Here is a 23,402-nt window from a genome sequence, read left to right on the forward strand (position 1 = left end):
CAGCTTCACCTGCTGGCAAGGAAGAGAAAGGGAAGAGGGGAACCACTCTACAGTGATTCCACCCACCCTTGATGGATTGTGTAGCTGTGTGAGCAACACCTGGTGATCAACAGCCTCCTAGAAGTTGAGGAGGATCAGCAAAGACATCCGGCCTCTGTCCAATGTCCTGACGAGATCACTGACCTCTGCCCAAAGCTCCCAACTACTGGACATAAAGGGGGGCAATAAGACCTGCGGCTTATATCGTTTGACATCGGAATGCTTTAGCCACATCTCACTAATGCCTGGGTCTGGATACATGTTAACTACTCTGGGTGTCAGAAATGGCAAGGTCAGTTTCCATTTGTTCCAGGATCACAGGTGCATAGAGACAGGAAGGACCAAGCTCTACCAATGACCATGGATCTCTGTGGAGATTGGAGGAAACTAAACAAGTCCGGTGTGTGGCCTATCTGAATCTCAGTGATGATCCTTGCTTAATCCCCAGAAGGAGGAGAAAACTCCCAAGGTCCTTGCTTGTCTCTACTCCCTGGAGACTGAGGAGACGGAATTCTCCCTTGCAGCCTGATTGAGAATCACTATCATGAAACATTTAATCACATTTATATTCCAAGACTGATTGATCAATCCCTTGATCTAAAGCCTAACTACTGTGATATCTAGGCATGAACCCACAGTACTGAGAAGGAAAGAAACCCCTTAGTGTCCCATCAACTGTCTGTTTTTAAAGTCCTAATAAGGTGGATTGTGCCTTGATGCCCCATATAACTGTACCCTTTCCCCTGATAAAGCCTTCCTGTTCCTAATCTCAATCTCCTCCACTCCCTCTCCCTCGCTCAGATGATGCGGAGTGCCAGCAAGTCCCTCAATGGTGTCATAGCTGTCCTTTTTATTCATTGCAGGGTTTATTTTTAGCCTGAAACAACTGCTTCCTAAAAATGGAGTTCCTAATGACACAGGAGCTGGGCAGAGCTATGTAAGGTATCCAGGGCTTGGCCTCGCAGCTTCTCCTGTCTGTCTCTTTGTCTTCAGCCCAGGACTGCAAAGTTTGCTGCTTCCCACTGGAGTGGATCGATCATTAGGAAGGCAGAGGAAACTTACTCTCAGTTCAAACTTCACCCTGAGACTTTAGTTTCTGCTGGCTCCTTTCCCTTCCCTTCACAGAGACATAAGAAAAGACACCCCACGCTGTCTCCCAATGAAGATAGCTTGCTGGCTACTGGCAGGTTTTTACCTGTTCTTCTGCTGCAGGGCTGAAGAGGGCCTGGACTTCCCCACCTACGATGGGAAGGATCGGGTGTTTGACCTGAACGAGAAGAACTACAAGCAGGCCCTGAAGAAGTACGATGTGCTCTGCCTGCTCTTCCATGAGCCTGTGGGCTCAGATAAAGTCTCTCAGAAGCAGTTCCAGATGACAGAGATGGTACTGGAGGTAAGTGCTGGTGCGTGTCTGGCTGCATAGGTATTTCAGCCAGGGTTTACTACTGCAGTGCAGTTTGGGGCAATCTGGACTAGCCAGGGGAAAGGACTCAAAAGGTTCAGGTGGGACAGATCCCCAAAGTATTGGGTTTTGAATTCAGCTGAAATCCTTGGGTCTGGAAATCTCATGAGAATAGGTTTTCCAGTGCTGCTGTTAGAATTTCTGCATCCATCCAAAAGCAAGAAACATTTTTCTACAGAAACAACAGAAAACAAGATGATTGAGCTTTCCCAACTCTCTGGAAAGAGTTGAGGCTCCAGTTTGAATACTGGGCAAATTTTCAGGTCACTTCATATTTTATCCAAGCTGTTTTGCCTGTCCATATTTTGGACTTGAACCCAATTTTCTAGCCCACTAGGAGGGCTCAGCAGAGCAGCCCTTACTAGACAGTGCTGCAAAGACAATACTTGGCTGACTTTTTAAGAAAGCTCTCAGTCCTTGCCAATGCTTAATCCTTTGTGCTCCCCTGACATTCAGTTGTCTGCCTGGAGTCTTTCTGTAGCTTCTTGTTAGTTTCTTCAGTATAACTATCCACTTCTGAGCTGAAGAATATGTGATTAATTTCCCAGCAAGGAGAGGTTCTAATTAACTGATCCTTTGTAAAGGGAAATGCGGTAAAAATTACATGGTAGATTTGTAGCACTGGCTCCTGCTCATAAAGGTGCCAGTAAACTACTGGATCATATTGGGGTGGGGGGGCACCTGAATTTAAGGGGGGGGGGGGAGTGTCTTTAGATATTCATTTTCCACCTTGCTTGAGGAGGCTCCCCAATCTCAGCTCAGAAAAAGTAAGGAGTGAAGAAGGGACAGTTACACTTTGCTTTCCGCATCTGGGGTTTAAATATGTTGCATCCTAATAGCATGGCATTTGAAAGCTAGAAAAATATAGAAACCCACTGAGGGTTCACTATCCTGACAGCATGTTCATCCAGCTTCAGAATGTACCCATACAACTTAACAATGAAGGTGACAGAAAAATTGAGGAGATTTTATTCACCTATCAAAACTATTACTTGCCCTAGGTGAAAGAGGAGGTAGAGTTCTCTGCAAAGCTGAGTGATCAGCTGGGTAACTTAACTGCAGATCTCTAGCTGAGATGTTTGTACTGATGCTATAATTGCATTGTTATTTAATAGGGTAGTTATGTGCTACATAAATGGCAATTGATTACTAAATACATATTTATGGAGGCTTGACAGAAGGTATCTATTATATATTACAGGTGTTATTCCCTGCCAAAAATCTGTCCATGAAAGTCTGTCACTAGCTATCTTATTAAATGTGTATGTGAGAACTTTTATTTTTGGGGGGGGCAAGGGACAGTCCAATGGTTAGGATATGATTAGCTGTGGACTCTGGAGACCTGGGTTCAATTCCCAGCTCTGCCACAGACTTCCTGTGTGACCTTGGGCTGGTCACTTAATCTCTCTGTGCCTCAGTTCCCCAGCTGTAATATACAAATAGCACTTCACAGAGATTTTGTGACGATAAATACATTAAGGCATGTGAGGTGCTCAGACACTACTGTGATGGGGCCATAGAAGTACCAAAGATGGATAGAACTATTATTCAAAGTGCTACCAAAATAAAACACTTAAAATGTACTCTTAAGAATCTGCCTGTTGGCCTGAATGAAGTGTGTTGGTGGAGTTTGTCTGTTCATAGAATGTTTTGGTGTCCACAGGTTGATGGGGGCTTGGAGCACACTGACATGACTTTCTCAGTGGAGAGGGTGGGAAAGTTTTTGTTCCAACATTTTTCCATCAGAAAATGCCATTTGACTAACCTGAAATTTTTCATGAAATTGGCTCAATTTCAGGAAAATTTCATTTGGAAACAGATTGGAAAAAATGTTTTGAAAAGGTCAACACTTCCCCTTGTGACCTTTTCAGGATGGAAAGTTTCAATTTTTCCATTTCTAAATGGCTTTTTGTTTCAACATTTTATATAATAGATTTAAATAAAGAGTTGAAGTCAAATGAAACATTCTGAGTTTGGCTAAATAATTCCCCCTCACTCTCTGAATTTCAATGTGCAAAAAAAGTTGGCTTTTTGTCCATCTTGGAGATTAAAAAAAAAATTGCCGAATTTTTTTGTAAAATGGAAAATCCATGTTTCAACCTGTGCTAGTTCTCAGGTCTTTGTTGGGGGAAGTGGGGAAACATGGTTCTCTAACGGTCCCTGCTGTGGGGCACTCTGAGGCATGAGAGCAACTTCTAGTACGACATTGTGGTGGAGGAGAAGTGTACAGGGAAGGCGATGAGACAGTGTCACAGGGCTGGGGTGAGCAGAGACAGACTCTGCTTCAGAAAAGGAAGTAAGCACCTGATTAAAGTTAAGCACAGGTTTAAGTGCTTTGCTGAAATCTGGCCACACTAAGCAGACTGGAGAGTAATACATTTTCAAGAAAGCCACAGCTAGTGTGACCAGATAGCAAGTGTGGAAAAATTGGGACAGGAGGTGGGGGGTAATAAGAGGACTGTCCCTATAAAATCAGGACATCTGGTCACCCTAGCCCCAGTGCAGCCTCATGTGTACCTGCAAAGACATCAGCACAGTCTGATCACACATGTCCGCTCTGACACATTCATTTTCGGGGGGGGGGGTGAGAAAAAGTGCCTTGTGAATAAGCCATTGACTTGTTGGAGTAGACCGTGTGGAGGTAACTGTCGCTGGTCCAAGTGACCGAGAGGCTGACAGAGCCTGTAGTAGGACAATAAGTGTATATTGGAGCCTCCACAGTTTGCCTTTGTCTTATTAGAAGTGGAGGGGTCAAACCGGCAGTGGGTGGAGCTGAGAGCACCAAAACCCTGCCCACTCAAAACCCCTGTGCTCAGATACCATGTTTAAGTTGTGCCCATGACCAGTCAGACAGCAAAGAAGAGTAATGCCATAACCGACAGTGATGGTGCATGGGGATTGCTCATAATAGCTTCAGGTCCCTCTTTGGGGTCCCTGGTGTGCACTGGGGTCCCGCATTGGAGTCTGGAATGTGCTGGGCTTCCTCACTGGGTCTAGGATCCTGCACTGGAGACTGGAGTCCTACTCTGGCTTGCAAAGGGGGGGACTCCTGTTCTCTGGCAACTGCTACTCCTTCCAGATGCAGGCAGGGAGGAGGTACTTCTCAGCAGCTGTAGCTCTTTGGATCTGCTCTTGCATTTGCTGCCTGGCAGGGAAGGAACTATGACTCCCACAGCTTCCCCATGGCAGTGGCTGCTGGTATGGCACCTGGTGGGGGAGCAGCAGCTGGGGATCTTCTGCCAGCCACAGGCAGCTGCACTTTCGATTTGTGCCACTCTCTCTGATGGGTCAATGGTGCCACTAGGGGCTGCAAGGGGGTGTTGCAAAATGGCAATAGAGTGGTGAGGGTAGGGGTGTGTGCCAGCTGTTTCTAAGCCCTGGCTAAAGGGCTCTTCTCTCTTGCTCTCCCCTTCCCCCTGCCACCATATTAACTATTATTGTTATTGTACAGCACCCACAGTGTGCTCCTATAAGAGCTGCCATTATGGCTGATCCTGGGGATTGAAGCAGAGACCTTCAGAGCTAAAAATATTAGTGTCTACAGCCTAAGCGAAAGAGCAAGGCTAGAGCAGACCCCTGTCCTCTGTGGCCTGGAGCCACAACACACACTGATCACTGGGTTACACTAGGTGCTTTACAGATAAGTCAGCAGAAAAGTTCCCTGATGATCTCAGGCAAAGTGCAAGACAATGAAGCTGAGGGGAGAAACATCCCCTGTCCTTCCCTTTCCTTCGGCACTCTTCCTTCCCCCTCCTTCTCCTTGGCATCCCAACCTCACTTCCTCCTGTTTCTCCTTCCCCATTGCCTCCTCTTATGTGTTTTCACAGTCTCCCTCCCATGTGAGACACCTGCCTCTGGACCCATCTCTGCAGCAAACATTGTAAATTGAATCATTTCTCCTTCCAGTGGGACAGCATCCATCCCTAGGGACAATAATCATCCGTAGGATTAGGGGCTTTGCTTCTAAAATGGGGGGCTTTAGCAAAGGAATTCAGGTTCTCAAATACCGACCAGGCAACGTGCAATCAGGCATGACCTACACCCCTGCTCCCCTCCTTTGTTCCTAGCCATGTGGGCGTGTGCAAGATCCTTAATAAAAAGAGGCTGATCTAGCCTGACCATTTTAACTATCACAGCAGCAGCATCCGCAGGCTGAAGTTTCATGAAGCGTTGCCCTAGCACAAATAGTCTTATTGAAGTTAATAGAAAAGGAACATGCTGGTGCTTCCCATTCCAGAACAGGTCAAGCAACACACTGGCATTCTGCCTCTCGCAACAGCCAACACTCGCTGCTTTAGAACGCCTGTGCTCACAACATACTTGGCCAGTTCTGAAATACTCCAGATAATGGGCTGTTCCTCCTTCATACCTGGGGAGATCAGCTCCTATGTTCTTAGAGATGAAAAGGCAGTTTTTGCATCTAGCACTGGATTAGGATTAACATGGGAGTCCCAGGGATCAGGTTTAAGGCCCAAATGGGACAAGAGTTTGTGTGTTTGGGTTAGATGGCACTGAAATCTCACCAGCAGTTCTCATGAGTTTTGGGGCCAGGACAGTGGAAATTTTGTGAGATCAGCTATTCTCAGGATAGAACCACCAACTTGGGCTGAAATCCCTTGAGAACAGATGATTTGTGCGAGAACTCAGATGTATCTGAAATAGAAAATGGGCCTGTCATAGCCCTGGCTGTGCTCCGACTGCTAGACACTCACCAGGCTTCATACACTGGACTTGTGAGCTTTTCAGCACGTCTGAGTCTTGGTAGGCTCCAGCTCTGTTTCTTTCCTGGGCCTCTGGCACACTTCCTGGACACAGATTGTCTGCTACTCCTTCATGGAAACCGGTTCTGCAGCCCTGCTGCCATAGGCGCCCAGGACTAGTGTTGATCCCCTCCAAGCATTCCCAGAGTTTAGCTCTCCAGCCTTATGGGCATCTCTGGTTTTACAGTTCAGCTCTTCAGGGACATGTGACCGTGGAAGCACATAATAGAGGCTTTGCAGAGGGTTCCAAAACCAATTATTCTCCACATTAGCTAGCACAAGAGATATACAGATCTAGACAAGTTAATAAACTCCTGGAAGCATTTCCCTGCTTCAATTTCCTAACCATTCTTGAGCATTCTTTGGGCTCAGGTCAAAGTCCTCTGAGGAGTCCAGAATCTGCCCTCCCCTCCTGTGATTGCACATGGCTTCTCCAAATCAAGGAGTTTCTCTAACCTCTGCAACCAGCTTCCTTCTTTCTCAGCTGGTCCTGCAGTTGGAAAGGACCCTCTGTTCCTCTCCCCCACCTAAGCTTTTCTGTGAAGTCTGAGTTTTTCAAAACTAGCACTACCACCTGGTTTCTTTGTTTGCCTGTTTGGGGATTTTCCGCTCTCCAAACCTACCTCTGGTCTGAGCTGGGAGGTGGTCTGATATCCTCCTCAGCATACCCACTGTTCAGCCTAACAACTTCTTTTGTTTGTTCTGTAGCTTTGTCCAAATGAGGGAGCGGTCATGATGCTGATGTGTCAGGGACCCTGTCGGCCCATATTTGAGTCACTACACATTGAGGCATTCAGTAATACAGCAATTTCCTAAAATTAACCAGAATTCATAAGTTGTACATACACTCCCCAGATCACCAAAAAAGCCTTCTGGCTTTGACATGGAAATTATAGGGGAGACTTCAGCTTTGAATCTGATTCACCCCGGATATTCAAAGGCACTAGAGCTTGGGGATCTAGATTTGCACAACTGTCGCCCAGTATTAGTGCACATAACACTAACCAATCTCTCTAGGCACCCATGTTGTACATTTGGTCCTGTCTCCTTCATTGACTGAAAAGGATATCATCCTTCTTCACTGACAATGAATATGCTCATGAGATGGGGACCTCAGTCCAGTACCCAGTGGACAAGTATCCACAGTACACAAGCCAGGTTAATTAGCACTGATTGGCCCTCTTGCTTGCAGCATGAGCAAGAGAGGCCAAAGACTGAATGGGCTACAGAGATTGAACATGCTTCTAACTCCTAAGGACAGTTCCTCCATGGCACAGATAAGGCACATGTGTAGGGCAGGGTGCATGGAAGAAGCTTGCAGTGCTCCATTTGCCATCTCTGTTCTGAGGATAAAGAGAAGCTTTCAGAGTCCATGGCTGACAGCCAGTCCAGCAACTTTCATCAGCACTGAATTCATGAAAAAAAGGGGTAAAAAAGGGGGGGGGGGAGAGGGGAGATCAGGCTCCAATATCCTGGCCCTGTGGGCCAAATGTGCTGCTCTCTATCCACCAACTACTGCATAGCAGAGAAGGAGCACTGATGCGCAGTAATAACACCTAGAGCTGTGTGTCTGTACAGCTCAAAGCACTTTATTAAAAAAAAAAGGCAGATAAGCATCATTCTCCCCATTTTGCAGTTGTGTGAAATGAAGCCCAGAGCAGCCAAGTGACTTGTCCAAGGTCACGCAGCAAGTCAGTGGCAGAGTCAGGAATAGAACGCAAGTCTGACCACACCTTGGTCTGTGCCCTACCTACTTGACTATTTTCCTTCTTTAAAAGGCAAAGCACCCTTACCAAGTCTCAGCAGGGAGTTTTGAGTAGGTGTGGGGGGTTAGTAATACAAAACTCCATGCTTTGCCCCCATTCCTGTGTTTGAAAGGGAGAGAGTGTGTGCTAAAATCACCCTCTGGTACTCCATCTGTTCATGGCCAGATGTCAAGAAGCCATCAGTGAAAGTTCCTTGTTGGCTAAAGCATTATGAAAGTAGCAATGACAGCCGTTTGTTCTGGGAGCAGGGAACTACTAATTCCAGGCCCTCTAGAGCTCTTCTCTCCAAGAAAGTTCAACATTCAGCAGGATATAACCAACACTATGCAGCTGCTACATGGGGACACTACAGAGCCCTAAGGGAGAAGGACTTGGGCTAGTATCCAGACACTATGCAAAGCCAGGGCTGCTATGGAGCCCCAAGTGATCGTAACACTGGGTAGGCAGCTGTGCGGTTTGCCCAACTGGATAGCAAGCATGCTCTGGGGCTGACATGCAAGCCTATTAAGCCATATGGATTGCTTAATCTTTTTACTGTCCTCCCTTATAGCATCCATACAAGAAGATTTGAGGATTGTCATTGTGTCAATGAAGCCTAGAACATCTGTTGAGTCATGTGAACTAATGGAAACAGCTATAATAATGGTGGAGAGCTCCTTTTGTTCAGAAGATCACCAGGTTCAATCATCACTGGATTTGCAGTCAGTTACTATCCAGTTTTTAAGTGCTCAGCCTTTCTGATTTTATGAATTTCACTGGTGAGGTGTACAGGTTAAAGACAAACCTGTATCTGTGCCATGCATGGGCTGTGGGTATTAGAGGCTTGGGGAGGCTAAGCCTCCCCAAATAGGGCAAGAAATGCCAGATGCAGCTGGAGAGTTCAGATCCAGATGTGAATTCTCCTAAGTCTACAGGAGTTTCAGATCCAGGAGTCTGCCTCAGAACCATTTCAGGTATCAACATAAAAACCCAAATTGTACCTGGCAGGAACAACATGGGGTCACAGCCCTGAGCCCTGCTCAGCACCAGCAAGCATGGACAACAGTGGGGATAAGCTGCACTGACAGAGAGGATGGTGCTTTATGCACCAGCCCCCTGGACACTGAGATGCTGGAGGAGGGATTGCACTCCATGAGCTCCCACTGAACCAGGGCGACTGCACTGCCCTCAGCATGGACCTGTGCATTAATGATGGAATCGGGCCCGAAGTGAAAAGGAGACTCTCTCATACTTAGACAAAGCAGGGCAGAGAAAACGGGGCTTAGAAATGGCCTCATAGCCACTGAATTCAACCCCCTCCCCCATCTGTGCCTTCTTGCCTCAGTTCTCTTCAGAGGGGAGTTTAGTTCTGTGGGCCAGTTGCATGTTGTAAGGGCGATTGTGGTTTCAAATACTGCAAACAGAGGGGCAGGCCAGCATAGATAAACGACATGCCCAGCTCCCCATGGATGTTCAGTGTGTTGGCGGCCCAGCTCAGTCAGCAAAATAACCTTCCTGGTGATGCTACTGAGCAGTAGTTAAATGAAGTGCCAGGGAGCTGTGGGGGAATCATGCTGAGACAGGACTGGACCCCAGTCAGTGTCCCTTTAGCTCATGGCTGGAGACTTGTGCCTTGGCTCAGATAAAAATACACACCTAACAATGTTCAACCTTTGTGAGGCTCCCAAAGAGCATATTAAGTTCCCACTGTGCAGAGATACTCTACGGCGTGTAATTAATGCCCATAAAACTGCATGCCAGGACCACTAGCTGAGAAATCCACCTTCCGGGGGAGGAGGGAGGCAGCCAAAGAAGGGGTTCAGCCAGACAGTGACTTTTCGGTGTGGGCGTTTTGTCTTTCAAGGCCTGCTTTCTGATTTGACGAGCTGCAGCCTTCTGGAGGGGAGCCTCAGTGCTGAGTGGCCTCCCATCTGGTTCTAATGGAGAAAGGGGGCAACTGGGTGATAAGTTGGCTCCCCTCTGGTCCCAGTGCCAGAGGGTATGATCCCCATTAGCCACTCAGCTGAGCCCCACCACCTCTGCTTACCCCTACCAACACTCCAAGACTCAGATTTCAGAAGCCTGTGGGGCTATCTTGTGCACAACTTCTCAACAGCCCCAGAGCGCCACTACCAGAGCAATGGTGACAGATGCAATAGACAGACAACTGGGCACCACCCCACCAGCTATTGCTGCAGCTGGAAGGGGAAAGAGGGTCTCCTTCTGCCCAACAGGTCACCTCTAGTGGGGAGGCAGGGGAAGCCAATCACTGGCTGGAGGCGCAGGTCTATTATCCTGCAAGGCTGCACGTGGACTCAAAACATTTGACTAAACACCCAGGTCTTTGGCCACTGCTCCAAACAGTTTCCCAGCGTTTTCAACACTCATTGACAGCCAGCTCCTGACAATCAACATATGCTTTCACATAGAGCAGTGGTCTCCAACCTTTTTATACCCAAGATCACTTTTTGAATTTAAGGGCAACCCAGGAGCTACCCCACCCTTTACCTGAGGCCCCACCCCTTCCCCAAAGTCCTGCCCACTCCATCTCCCCTCACTTTCACCAGGCTGGGGGAGGGAGTCGGGGTTTGGGAGGGGGTGCAGGCTCTGGGTTGGGGCTGAGGGGTTCACAGTGTGGGAGGGGGCTCCAGGCTGAGCTTGGGGTAGGGGTGCAGGAGAGGGCTCTTGTCTGGGGCAATGTTGGGGTGCAGGGGGCAGGAGGGGGTGAAGGGTCTGGGAAGGACTTTGGATGTGGGAGGGACTCAGGGCTGGGGCAGGGGGTTGGGGAACTCAGGGCTGGATGTTGGGGTGAGGGGTGTGGGCTCCCACCAGGCAACACTTTCTTCAAGCAGCTCCCAGTCAGCGACACAGTGGGACTAAGGCCCATTCCAGGAAGGGGGCCAACATGTCCCTGCAGCCTCTGGGGGGGCACATGGCTCTGTACATTGCCCCTCTTTTCAGGCACTGCCCCTACAGCTCCCATTGGCCACAGTTCCCCATTCTCAGCCAATGGGAGTTACAGGGGCACTTCCTGCAGGCAGGAGAAGCAGGCCTGCATGTGCTGAGACCCCTGGCCCCTGCCTCCCCTGGGGCATGCTGGCTACTTCTGGGAGTGGCGTGGGGCCAAGGCATGCAGGGAGCCTGCCTTAGCCCCGCTGCGCTGCTAGAGATCATGATCGACTGGGAGGATCTCCAGGATCGGCCTGTCAATCACAATCAACCTGTAGGTGACCACTGGACTAGATGATCATAATGGTCCCTTCTAGCCTAAAAAATAAAATAAAATATGGAATTTCCTCACTAGCCATTCATTTAGGACAAAGCATCACTTTGTTTAATAATCCTGCACTCTAAAATGGGCTGAAGGCTAAAAATGGGAAACATCCTACCAGCCTCAATCCCAAAGCTCATTATTATCAAATGTGCACTGCTAGAAGCACATCTGGGCCTTCCAGTGGACTCCCATGGCTGAGATGTAGATTTTGCTCCCAGAGGCTGCATGCACTTGTAGCTGCACAGAGGTCTTGAAAAGAAATGGGGGGTGGGGGGTGGGGGAGAAGAGGATTCAGGTTATTGGACCTGAGGCAGTTGAGTAGCATTGCCTTAAATTTGTATTCCCTTAGATAAGTCACCTTAGCATAGAGGAGCCACCGGAAGGGCAGGAATAACAGGGAAATGAAAAAGGGAGAATGCAGCACCTTGGGGAGGTTTCCCTTCATTCTCTCTCCTTCCTTTCCAGTCTCTTATTCTTCCAGCTATACAGACTGGAAAAGAAACTGCTTGCTTAGCAGGAAGCTAATAATGCCAACTCCTTCTCACAGGGTCCACTCACCACATGTGCAGGGGCGGCTCTAGGCATTTTGCCGCCCTCGCGGCGACTGTCAGAGCACCCCCAGTGGCTTGCCACCCCAAGCACGCGCTTGGCGTGCTGGTGCCTGGAGCCACCCCTGCACATGTGGCACCTCCTCCTGGCCACTCTGGGGAGTCCGCTTGTTCCAGGTCAGGGGTCCACTTCTGCTCTCTGTTGCCACTCTCTCTGCAGCTCCAGGTGCTCCTCCTTCATGACTTGACCTTCTGGGGTACCAAAGTCTTTATTACCAGCAGTCTTCCCATTCACTGCCCTACACTGCCACTTCCCCAGTGGCTGGCAGGGGAACCCAGGCCCTCTACTCCAGGTTCCAGCTCAGGGAGCCTGGAGTCAGCAGCCAAGGTCTGTTTCCTTTTCCCTGAGCCTTTCCTCACCTTCTGGCTTTCCACCCTTCCCTATGCTCACCAGCCTCATCACAACTCCCTGCTCCCAGGGAGTAACCATAGGCTAACTACCTCTACAGCATCAAACATACCTCCCTCCTCCCAGGGAGTGACTGCAGACACTTCCCTGCAGCCTCTCTGCTATCAGTTCCCTGGCTTTATAAAAGCAAGGCCTGTTCCCACACAGGTGAGCTTCCCCTAATTAGGGCTTTCCTCTCAGCCTTCAATCTCCCAGCTTGCAGCCTAATAGGCTAACTGGCCCATCTGGCCTCCATTAGCCCCTCCAGGGTAAGTGTAGGGTGAACACCCCATCACCAGGGGCGGTTCCAGGCACCAGCACGCCAAGCACGTGCCTGGGGCGGCAAGCCATGGGGGGCACTCTGCCAGTCGCCGCGAGGGCGGCAGGCAGGTTGCCTTCAGCGGCGTGCCTGCGGAGGGTCTGCTGGTCCCACGGCTTCGGCGGATCTCCCGCAGATGCGCCACCGAATCCGTGGGACCGGGGATCTCCCGCAGGCAAGCCGCCGAAGGCAGCCTGGCTGCTGTGCTTGGGGCCGCAAAATACCTAGAGCCGCCCCTGCCTATCACACTCCCCCGGAGATCCAACTTCATCACCCCTGTCCGTCCCTGCCGGTCGGGGAAGCTGAAAAACATTAGCATTACAGTTAGTGGGGCCCTGCCGGGTGAGGCCAAGGGAAGTTCAGGCCACAAAACAACTACCACCCTACAATGGGAAGCAGACAAAGCTGAGATTTTCCCAGGGCTTCCCCCACATCCCCTTGGCTTCTCTGCCATTTGAGAAAAAAACTGACATAAAATACAAGCCTCAGCATGAGCCTTAATATTTCCATCAGAATTATAATCATCCCTCTCTGTGAAGTGAAGGGAGACTGGTCGGCTGCAGATTTCAAGAACTGCCTTCCTCACAGTCTGCCCAGACAGGATGCCTCTCTGCCCCTTCTCTAGTCTATCCAACCTCACTTTTGCTGTTATACATCCTGAGATTTTGGAAACAGCCTTGAGGGCCTTATTAATCACTCAAAAGCTTTGAGCTCCAAAGCCTAAGCCCAAGTAGGTACAGAGAGCAGTCCCTTAGGCCCCAACAGCTCTGGAAAGGAGATATTTCCTCTCCCTGCTTGAGACAGAGATTCATGTTGCTGTTATTCCAGCTGTCAATGACTCAGAGTCATAGACTTTAAAGCCAGAAAGGACCATCATGATCATCTCAGTCTGGCCTCCTGCACATCACAGGTCTCAGAACTTCACCCTCCCAACATAGGCACCAACTTTTCCCGGCACCGGTGAGTGCTCGAGCCCCCCCTGCCCCTGGCCCTGCCCTGACTCCACCCCTGCCCTGCTCCCTCCCACCCCCATTCCAACCTCTTCCCCAAAGTCCCTGCCCCAACTTGGCACCCTCCCTGCCCCTATTGGACCCCTTCCCCAAATCTCCGCCCGGCTCTGCCTCTTCCCCGAGCTCACCGTGTTTCCCACTCCTCCCCCCTACCTCCCAGCGTTTCCCACGCGAAACAGCTGTTTCGTGGCGCAAGTGCTGGGAGCCAGGGGGAAAAGCAGAGACGCAGTGCACTCAGGGGAGGAGGCAGAGTAAAGGCTGAGGTGAGCTGGGGAAGTGGGGATGGTTGGGAGCTGCCAACGGGTGCAGCTCCGGAGCACCCACGGAGTCGGCGCCTATGCCTCTCAATCCTGTAATAGATCCCTAACTTCTGACTGAGTTACTGACATCCTCAAATCATTATTTAAAGACTTCAAGTTACAGAGAATCCACCATTTACTCTAGCTAAACCATCGAATGACTCATGCCCCAGGCTGCAGAGGAATACCCACTTCGTCAGACACAGCAGACCTGGGAAAGAATTCTGTGACCTCTGACATCATCAGCCATGAGGTCATGCTGACTTGCCTATAAGAGCTAGGGTGTGTAGAAGGGATTGCTTTGGGCTGACTTCACTAGTTCCTCTCCAACAAATGCCAAAGGCCCATGATGAGCAATGTCCCTCCTCCCTGAGCTCTCAGCAGTGCAGCTCCACAGGTCTTTGTCTTGTCAGCCCCTTTACTCACCATCTGCGTAAGGTCTCTAGAGCAGTTCGTGAGGCACCATGAGCTCCATTTCCATCAGTGTGCCAGGAAACCCTGCTCCACATCTCTTCTGCATCCATGCAAACAATGCTGACTTCTAGTTGTCCCAAAGTGTGCAGGAAGTTGGAGCTGGTTCAGACTAGCCCCAGGGAAGATGGAGGTGATGCTGATAGGAACACAAAATGCATTGAAGTGAAAGAAGCTATGACTCTATGCTCCACAGAAGACATCAGCCCCCAGGGTTAAGACAGTGTGCCAGGATTGTACTGGACTCCTGGGTGGTCCAAGACACTCAGATAGCAGCTGTAGCCTTAAAAACACCTTCTATCGTCTTCCCTTAATCCAGGGCTGCCCCTGACCCTTTGACCCCCAGTCATCCCTTACCTGGACAGCCTGCATGGGCTGGGCCCTGACTAACTCAGAGACCATCTCTTCGCCCACAGCCTACTACAGATGCTGGGATCCATCAGGTTTTTCTGCCTGACTGAGAGAAGACAGAGACTCTTAATTGGCAGAGCAAGGAGTTAATGGCGGAACTCCCTTGGCTGTGGAACTCCCCACCACTGTAAATCAGGATGAGCCTGAATTTTGCAACCATCAGGGGAAAATGTAGGACTCATCTCTTTGCATAAGGTTCTCCCACAACAACAGTGGGAGCAGAATGACATGGAAACAAATAACAGGATCATCCCATTTAAGGGAGGAATGTAATACTAGGGAGAGAGGAGTCCTCTCAGACACAAAGCTGCTATTCTGAACGCTGTATATAGCACCTAGATCCTACGGGGAGGGACACATTATGAAGGCACAGTACAGATAGGAGAGAGAGATGGGCTGTGCATTGCCAAATGTGCATGGAATGTGGAGGCTTGAGAGTCCAATCGCTTTGCTCATGCTCAAATCCACCCCACCTGCCTTGAACTCCTGCTGCACCTCAGGACCATCTAGCATGACCAGTTAGGTCCAGTTCTTCCAAGACAGCCTTTTTCCTCCCCCTCACCATGCAGCTGTTATAGCCAAATTTCTCGCTGTTGAAGCAGACACCATGACAAGGGCTTGGGTGGGCCAAACCTTCAAGGGATCTGCTTTTAAAAGGCAGGGCAGAGATGGCTGTATTCGTGCATTACGGCCCCCTCCCTCCCACGGTCCTGAGCCAAAAGGATTGTCGAGGTTAGAAACATTATCTGTATTCAAATCCCACTGGAATCAGAAAATACTGTAAGTGGATACATAAATGCCAGATACTGTATACAGCAGGGGCAGCCAGCCAAGGTGCTGTGTCTCTGGCATTCTCTGTGCTCTGATATTTGATGGTGGATCAAATGCATGGCACGGAGAAGGCCATACCTAGGCAATGCATCAGACTTCCCCAACCAGCTGGGTTTAGGGCAAGGGCAGTCAGGCTGGTCAGTTCCTGTGTAGCTGGCATTATGGAGAGATTCCCCAGTGCGGGACTCTGGAGTGCCGCACATGGGCACATGCTGTACGGCATACCTGACGTTATCTCAGTGTGACTGTTCCAGCAGAACAGTCTGCTTGCCTGCATAACTCCCTGCTCAGTGCTCGCACACTGGCATATTAATACATACCCTCACAGAAACACTGCCAAACACACATACCCACAGAGAGAGACATTTCCAGAACTACTCCCCGCCACACAACACTTACCCTAACAGACCCAGCTCCAAACGCACATGCACACACAGAATTCCTATCAAACATACACACCTCCAGCCATACTTTCCCCCTCACAAAGTCATATGCACACACTATTTCTCTCTCACACACACATACACACACACTGTCCTACCACAGAGGCTCTAAGCCCATCCCCCACACTCTTCTACACACACTTACCCCAACCACCCATGCTCACAGTCACACACTCACCCCGTTGTCCGCGCCATGCCCCCACAAAAACTCATCCCCATCCACCCATCCACTCTTAAACCCAAAGGCTCATGGACACACGTGCCTATTCACAATCCCATCACGCAAACACCTACACCTCCTCACACATCCCCGGCCATGTGCACATGGCTGGTGTTTAAACCTCAAAAGCAGGGGCGGATCTAGGAATTTCGCCGCCCCAAGCAGGGCAGGCAGGCTGCCTTCCGCGGCTTGCCTGCGGAGGGTCCGCTGGTCCCGCAGCTTTGGCAGACCTCCCGCAGGCGTCCGCCGAAGCCGCGGGACCAGCAGACCCTCCACAGGCAAGCCGCGGAAGGCAGCCTGTCTGCTGCCCTCGTGGTGCCGGCAGAGCGCTCCCCGCGGCTTGCCGCCCCAAGCATGCACTTGGCGTGCTGGGGCCTGGAGCCGCCCCTGCTCAAAAGATGGAGACACATTTCAGCGCCCAGTGAAAGGCCTTCAGACACACCAGCCCAGATCCCAGGGTTTGGGGCCAAGGAGCGATTGGCTGCTAATAGCCATAGTCTTAGTTTCTTGGGCTGAACATATTTTACCTCAATGCTCTCCTCTGGTCACAGGGCAGGCAGGGGCTCGAGTGCTGGATGCGGGGCCTGAGGAAACTGTTGGTCTATCGAACGTCCTCACTGTGGCAATCTGCTTACAATACGGAGCATTGCTCAGGAACCTCATACACTCCAGTGCTCACCATTCCTGTGTTCAGCAAAGAGGTTCTCTGGATAGGCAGCCCCTCATAACATGGAACAGGAAGGAATTTCACCCCCCACAGACCTCTGCTTAGCTGGCTAAGTACCCTAACAGAGGATTTAATCTTCCTCTGAATCATCAGTTGCTACTACCAGATGCCTAATGCTGGTTTACATGGACAAACGATCTGAACCAGTAGGGTAGGAGGTGGGGCAACTGGCTAGCGAGGCCAATGTTCTGAGCCTGTATAGTGGGAGACAGAATAAGGGAAATAAGAAAGAAATGCCCTAAGGGTATACTCCACTATGGCAGAATTCTTGATGTTTTTCTGTATACAAATGGTAACCATAAACTTTCAGTCTGCCATCTGTTTTAAATAAGAAAAACAACAAAACAAGAAAGAACAAAAATAAAGTCTCCATGAAAGAGAGCCCCGTGAGTGTTTTCTTTGTATCACGCTGCATCAACTCTGCCTCACAAAATGGCAGCTTCCTTCACCAACGGCAAACCCCAGGAAGTTGTAGAGAGGAAACAAAATCAAAATAGTTATATGGCTAGCTACACTGTAAAGGGGAGGACTAGGGGCTTAGGTGAAGAAACTGGAGCAGGCCTGGGAACATGTCCTTTGAGGGAATGGGAAGCATAGTTGTGAGGGGTGGGGAGATGGACTTGGGGGCACATTGTTAGGGTGAAGGGAGTGAGAAGGCAGGGTGTGGGGAGGGGATGTTCTTTGAAGCAAGGGGTGTCTGATTGTAAGGGTGGGGTGGTAGTCGAGGGCATATTTTGTGGGGGAAAGGAAAGCATAAGAATAAGGAAGTGGGGTGCAGGCATGGGAGCAGGTACTTTGTGGAAGGGGAGAAGAGAAGTACATTTCACAAATAATTTTATTTCCCATTGTCCAAGCAAAGCATCTAACATCTTAGCCATTAAAGTGCCTCATTTTGCCCTAAAACTTTGGCAAAGGGTTTAACTGCTGCCAATGAATGGTGATGACTTAACCACGCATCCCTAAGGGTTCTGTAGCCAGCGTTTATCTTTCTTAATCTCCTGTCACCCTTGGGTTCAGACACAGGCTATTTATAGAAGGGAGGTTAGCATGCTGCACTTCTAAGGGCGGCAGCAGCTCAGAGCTATTGTGTGACATTCAAACTAGCCGGGAGGCGGGGTGTGTGGAACACAGGATGCCCACAATGCTAGGCCCTGAAATGGGCCCTGCGTCACTCATAAATCATGCCACAATCTGCCTGAAGGTATTCTTTCTCCGTCTAATCTTATGGTGGCATCCAAAGGCAGCCAGGTCCTAATAGGGGCATCCCTTTCCCACAAGCCATGGAGCTCCATTCCTTGGGTCAGAATGTTCCTCGATACCAGCATGCAGAAAAAAGAGCCATGGGAGTCTGTAGTGGTGAGCTGCCGTGTGACAGCCAAGTTGTAAGAATGCCCAGGCATGCCTCCTCCTTCCCCTAGGGTGACCAGATGTCCCGATTTTATAGAGACAGTCCGGCAGTCCCAATTTTTGGGTCTTTTTCTTACATAGGCTCCTATTACCCCCCACTCCTTGTCCCGATTTTTCACATTTGCTGTCTGGCCACCCTATCTTCCTCTGGCATGCCCTCTGCTACCCCCCAATCTGCCCTCAGCAGCACACTGAAGCAGCAGCTCTTGTGAAGGCAAAGACGCCCATGCACCAGAAGTAGTCTCTAGGGGCAGAGCTTTCCAGCCGTTTTGCAGCTTCTTTGTGTCATTACGGCACCGGTAGGGTCTGGGGCATTCTGTATGGCAGTCAAAAAGGCTTGTCACTTGGGAGTTGGGACTGGAGGTGAGGCCATGCAGTGGAGCGGGCCGTGATTAGTCATTAGAAGCCATTTCCTGTGCTATCTCAGCCAATTTGTATTGGGATTTTGTTTGTCTTGTTGCCAGAATCCAGCTGGCCTCTGAAGTTAATCGAAACTGTCTGACTGGCTAATTTGGATCCAGTGACGTCATAGCTCTCTGCTTCCCACAGCACCATCTCTCTCCCAAATGGCTGGAGCATGTTTGCGTTGAACACTCCTGGGCTTCTGGTTCATTCAGGAGCAACAGTGACAAAGGGGGCAGAGAGTGGAGACAAAAAGAAAACCCCCTAGTGACCAAGAGGAGCAGCAAGAAAGGCAGATGCAGACAGATGTACAAGCTACTCTAGTAGATAAGGCACTGGTCTGTCTTTCAGAGTTCTACTCAGCCATGCCCCAGCTCCGCCACTGACTACTATGTGACCTTAGGCAAGTCATTTCATCTCTCTGCATTTCTGTTTTCTCTACACGTCTCCTGAGCAAGGCAATGACTTGGGCACAGTTTGTCTTTGCAGTGAGCTTGGCTCCCGAGTTTCCAGATGTTATCTGCTGCTTACCGTGGGTAGAAATCTCTGGGTTAAAATAAGTGGGTTCCCTTCTGCGTGGTGCCATAGGCTAGGGACTATGTGTTTTATATCAATGCAAATGGATCTTTTTTCACTGGTGCCTCCCACACTTTTTTCAACAGTGCCTCCCTGATTTGGGCTGTGAGCCTTCTCCCAGCACTTGAATATCTGAGAGTAGTTAGCAGCAGATACTATCTTAAGCCAACCCAGATTTGTGAGCAAGTGGGATGAGATCCAGTCACTGTGACCTATGGGTAGCATACCTCAGCCAAGAAATGGCATGTGATATGATCCAAACATCAATTCTGCCCAGAAAGCAGAATGTGGATCACCTGTCACTATGGTGCCATCCTGGTTGGTCCTGATGACTTTTAACTGTCTTGTGGTGTTCATTTGAGAGATGAGGTGGGTGAGGTAATATCTTTTATTACACCAACTGCTGTTGGTGAGACAGACAAACTTTTGAGCCACACAGAGCTCTTCCTCTCACCTGGAAAAGGTGCTTAGATTGTCACAGCTAAATACAAAATTTAAAAGACTGCTTGAATCATAGAATATTAAGGTTGGAAGGGACCTCAGGAGGTCATCTAGTCTAACCTGCTGCTCAAAGCAGGACCAATCCCCAGGCAGATTTTTACCCCAGTTCCCTAAGTGGCCCCCTCAAGGATTGAGCTCACAACTCTAGGTTTAGTAGGCCCATGCTCAAACCACTGAGCTATCTCTCCCGCCCCCAATTACTTGGCATAAGTAATTATAGACTCATAGACTCTAGGACTGGAAGGGACCTCGAGAGGTCATCGAGTCCAGTCCCCTGCCCTCATGGCAGGACCAAATACTGTCTAGACCATCCCTAATAGACATTTATCTAACCTACTCTTAAATACCTCCAGAGATGGAGATTCCACAACTTCCCTAGGCAATCTATTCCAGTGTTTAACTACCCTGACAGTTAGGAACTTTTTCCTAACGTCCAACCTAAATCTCCCTTGCTGCAGTTTAAGCCCATTGCTTCTTGTTCTATCATTGGAGGCTAAGGTGAACAAGTTTTCTCCCTCCTCCTGATGACACCCTTTTAGATACCTGAAAACTGCTATCATGTCCCCTCTCAGTCTTCTCTTTTCCAAACTAAACAAACCCAATTCCTTCAGCCTTCCTTCATAGGTCATGTTCTCAAGACCTTTAATCATTCTTGTTGCTCTTCTCTGGACCCTCTCCAATTTCTCCACATCTTTCTTGAAATGCGATGCCCAGAACTGGACACAATACTCCAGCTGAGGCCTAACCAGCACAGAGTAAAGCGGAAGAATGACTTCTCGTGTCTTGTTTACAACACACCTGTTAATGCATCCCAGAATCACGTTTGCTTTTTTTGCAACAGTATCACACTGTTGACTCATATTAAGGGACCATTCAAGGTGAAGTATCCTGTAGTCATAGGACAAAAAGGGGGAGTTAGTGGGCTACAGATTGTTGTAATGAGCCATAAATCCAGTATTTCTATTCAGTCAATGATTTGTGGTATATAGCAGAGTTACGAATTTAAGCTCACAGGCTCATCTTTTGAATGTGCTGTGCAGGTTTCCTTTGAGGATGAGGCCTGAGAGGTCAGACACAGAGTGGTCACCCACAGGTGATAGGGTATTTTTGTCTTTTAGCATTTTCCTGTGTGAATTCATCAAGAGCGTATTGTCTCATTTCACCCACATAATTGTTATTGGATATTTAGTTAGAGTGACCAGATGGCAAGGATGAAAAATCGGGACAGGAGATGGGGGGTAATAGGCGCCTATATAAGACAAAGCTCTGAATATCAGGACTGTCCATATAAAATTGGGACATCTCATCACCATACATTTAGTGCACTAGATAAAGTAAACCACATGTCTAGGACTCTTGGAGCTTGAAAGATGAGTTGTGGGGGGGTGTTGATCATTGTAGCAGACACAGCAGAGATATGTCTGCAGGTTTTGTATCCGTTTTCTGGCAGGGTCTGGTGCTGCTTTGAATTGATGTGTCCTGGTCTGTGGGGAGCTTGCTTCTGATGATGAGCTTGGTGAGGTTGGGGGGGTAGTTTGAAGGCCAGAAGACGGGGTTCAGGAAAGATTTCTTTTAGGATGGGGTCCCCATCGAGTATGGGTTGTAATTGTTTGATGATACCCCTTATGGGTTCCAGTGTGGTGTGGTAGGTGTCAGCTAGGGCTATGCAGTCAGATGGGGGTTTATTTTGGTATTAAAGTAGGTTCTCTTGGGGTATTTGGGTGGCCTATGTTCATGGCATTTATGTTCCTGTCTGGGTTCTCCTACAGCTGGCTGCCCAGGTCCTGGAAACTAAAGGTTTCGGCTTCGGGTTTGTGGATTCCAAGAAAGATGCAAAACTTGCCAAAAAGCTGGGTAAGTTTCATCTCTAAAATCTCTGAAAACATACACAGAGCACATGGGAAAGGTACCACACTGACAGCCCTGGAGAGGGCAACCAACTCATTATCCACAGGACAGAACGGTAGTGACAGCTTTCCACATGCATGCTGCCCCATCCAGCTCTAAGGGAATCATTCACTGTCTAAGGGCCAGAGGGGAGTTCAGGATCCATGGTCCTTTCCCCCTTTTAGCTTCCTTGCTGAGACTGCCAACAAAGAAGCCAGTCCTTGCTATTTGTGATGGCTGGATGGAGACTCACAATTCATTTAACAGAGGCCATCAGAGCGTTGTCAGAGGGTAACAACCTTCCAATTCCCTTAAAGAACTAATGGACTTAATATATTTGTACTGTCCAGGAGAGGACTGGGCAGTACAGAACATCCATTTCTGGGGGGAAATGCAGGACTGGGGTATGTTGGGGTCACCCTGCAGTATAACCCAGGCTGGTGAGAGCCAGAGTGTGGCTTACATGTGGAAGGCTGTTTGTGAGCAGCCCAGATGGGAGCTACTTCAACAAGGCATTGTAAGGCACCCAAGGTTGCAGGGCAGGGGTGACAGCCCCCCACTGATCCGAACTATACCCTGGTATGTCACAGTGGTGCAGTCAGTCCTGCATTGAGTCAGATTTGGAGCAGTGATGTAGAGCTGAAACTTTCCATAGCATATCACCAGTCCTCAGGAAATCATCCAGCTCCCTGACACATCCCCTTATGACTATGCTCAGATACTGTTACTAGACCTTTTTATTCTGTCCATTTTCTCTCTCTTGTTCTTTCTTTTCAAACTCCTTTTTCTCTTCCTCTGAGCATGGTGGTGTTTGGGGGGAGGGGGGTTTGTGGCTCTCCTTCCTGCACCCCATTTAGCAGAAGGCTACAAACTGCTTCGGATAGGAGCATTCACTGGTGGCAGGTTGCAGCTCAGTTGAATGCCACAAGAGCAGAGGAGAATAGCTAGGTTCTGTAGCCTGCTTCTTGAGCCTGCAGCTCTATACAAGTGAGCACTCCTGTGGTTCTCTACATTAGGGGCTACTATGGGAGGTGAGGGAACAGGACGGGCTCTCAAGAAGCCAGTCATTGCTTTACTTCATGGTTGTGGGAGCATATTTATATTGGGAATGGTAGATCTGGAGTCATGCTACTTTCTCCATCCCCAGTGTTCTCCTCTGTCCCCTGCCCCGTAGACTACTTGTGATCACCCCTACAGCAGGGGCTTGCCTCTCTAGCTGTGAAACATTGCCCTCCCTAAAATGGATTCGAACTGATGGCCTACTATAAGAGGTGTAAGTTAGCTCCGTTCCATCCCAGAAGTGGCTGCATTTCAGGGATGGGTGATATCTTTATATCTAGTCTGTGAAGCACTTTGGAATCCATCTATATACATGGTGCCACACTGTCATAAACAGATAGCTAAGGGTTAATGTCTCTTTCACCTCAAGCACCTGACCAGAGGACCAATCAGGAAACCGGATTTTTTCAACTTTGGGTGGAGGGATTTGAGTGTCTGAGTCTTTTGTCGTCTGCCTGCTTTCTCTGAGCTTTGGAGAAGTAGTTCTACTTTCTAGTCTTCTGTTTCTAAGTGTAAGGACAAAGAGATCAGATAGTAAGTTCTATGGTTTCTTTTCTTTGGTA

The 23,402-nt window shown here is 49.2% G+C and overlaps 1 protein-coding gene across 1 annotated transcript in view; it reads left to right on the forward strand.

The window, feature by feature from the left end:
* Window positions 1-987: 987 nt before the first annotated feature.
* Window positions 988-23,402, forward strand: part of CASQ2 (calsequestrin 2) — a 57,790-nt gene continuing 35,375 nt past the window's right edge. The window contains exons 1-2 of the mRNA XM_050960227.1: window positions 988-1,432; window positions 21,663-21,747. Coding sequence (XP_050816184.1) covers window positions 1,199-1,432; window positions 21,663-21,747 — 319 coding nt within the window. The 5' untranslated portion in view covers window positions 988-1,198. The remainder of the gene's footprint in view (window positions 1,433-21,662; window positions 21,748-23,402) is intronic.

This window comes from Gopherus flavomarginatus, chromosome 1 (assembly GCF_025201925.1).
Source record: "Gopherus flavomarginatus isolate rGopFla2 chromosome 1, rGopFla2.mat.asm, whole genome shotgun sequence".
Taxonomy (NCBI): domain Eukaryota; kingdom Metazoa; phylum Chordata; order Testudines; family Testudinidae; genus Gopherus; species Gopherus flavomarginatus.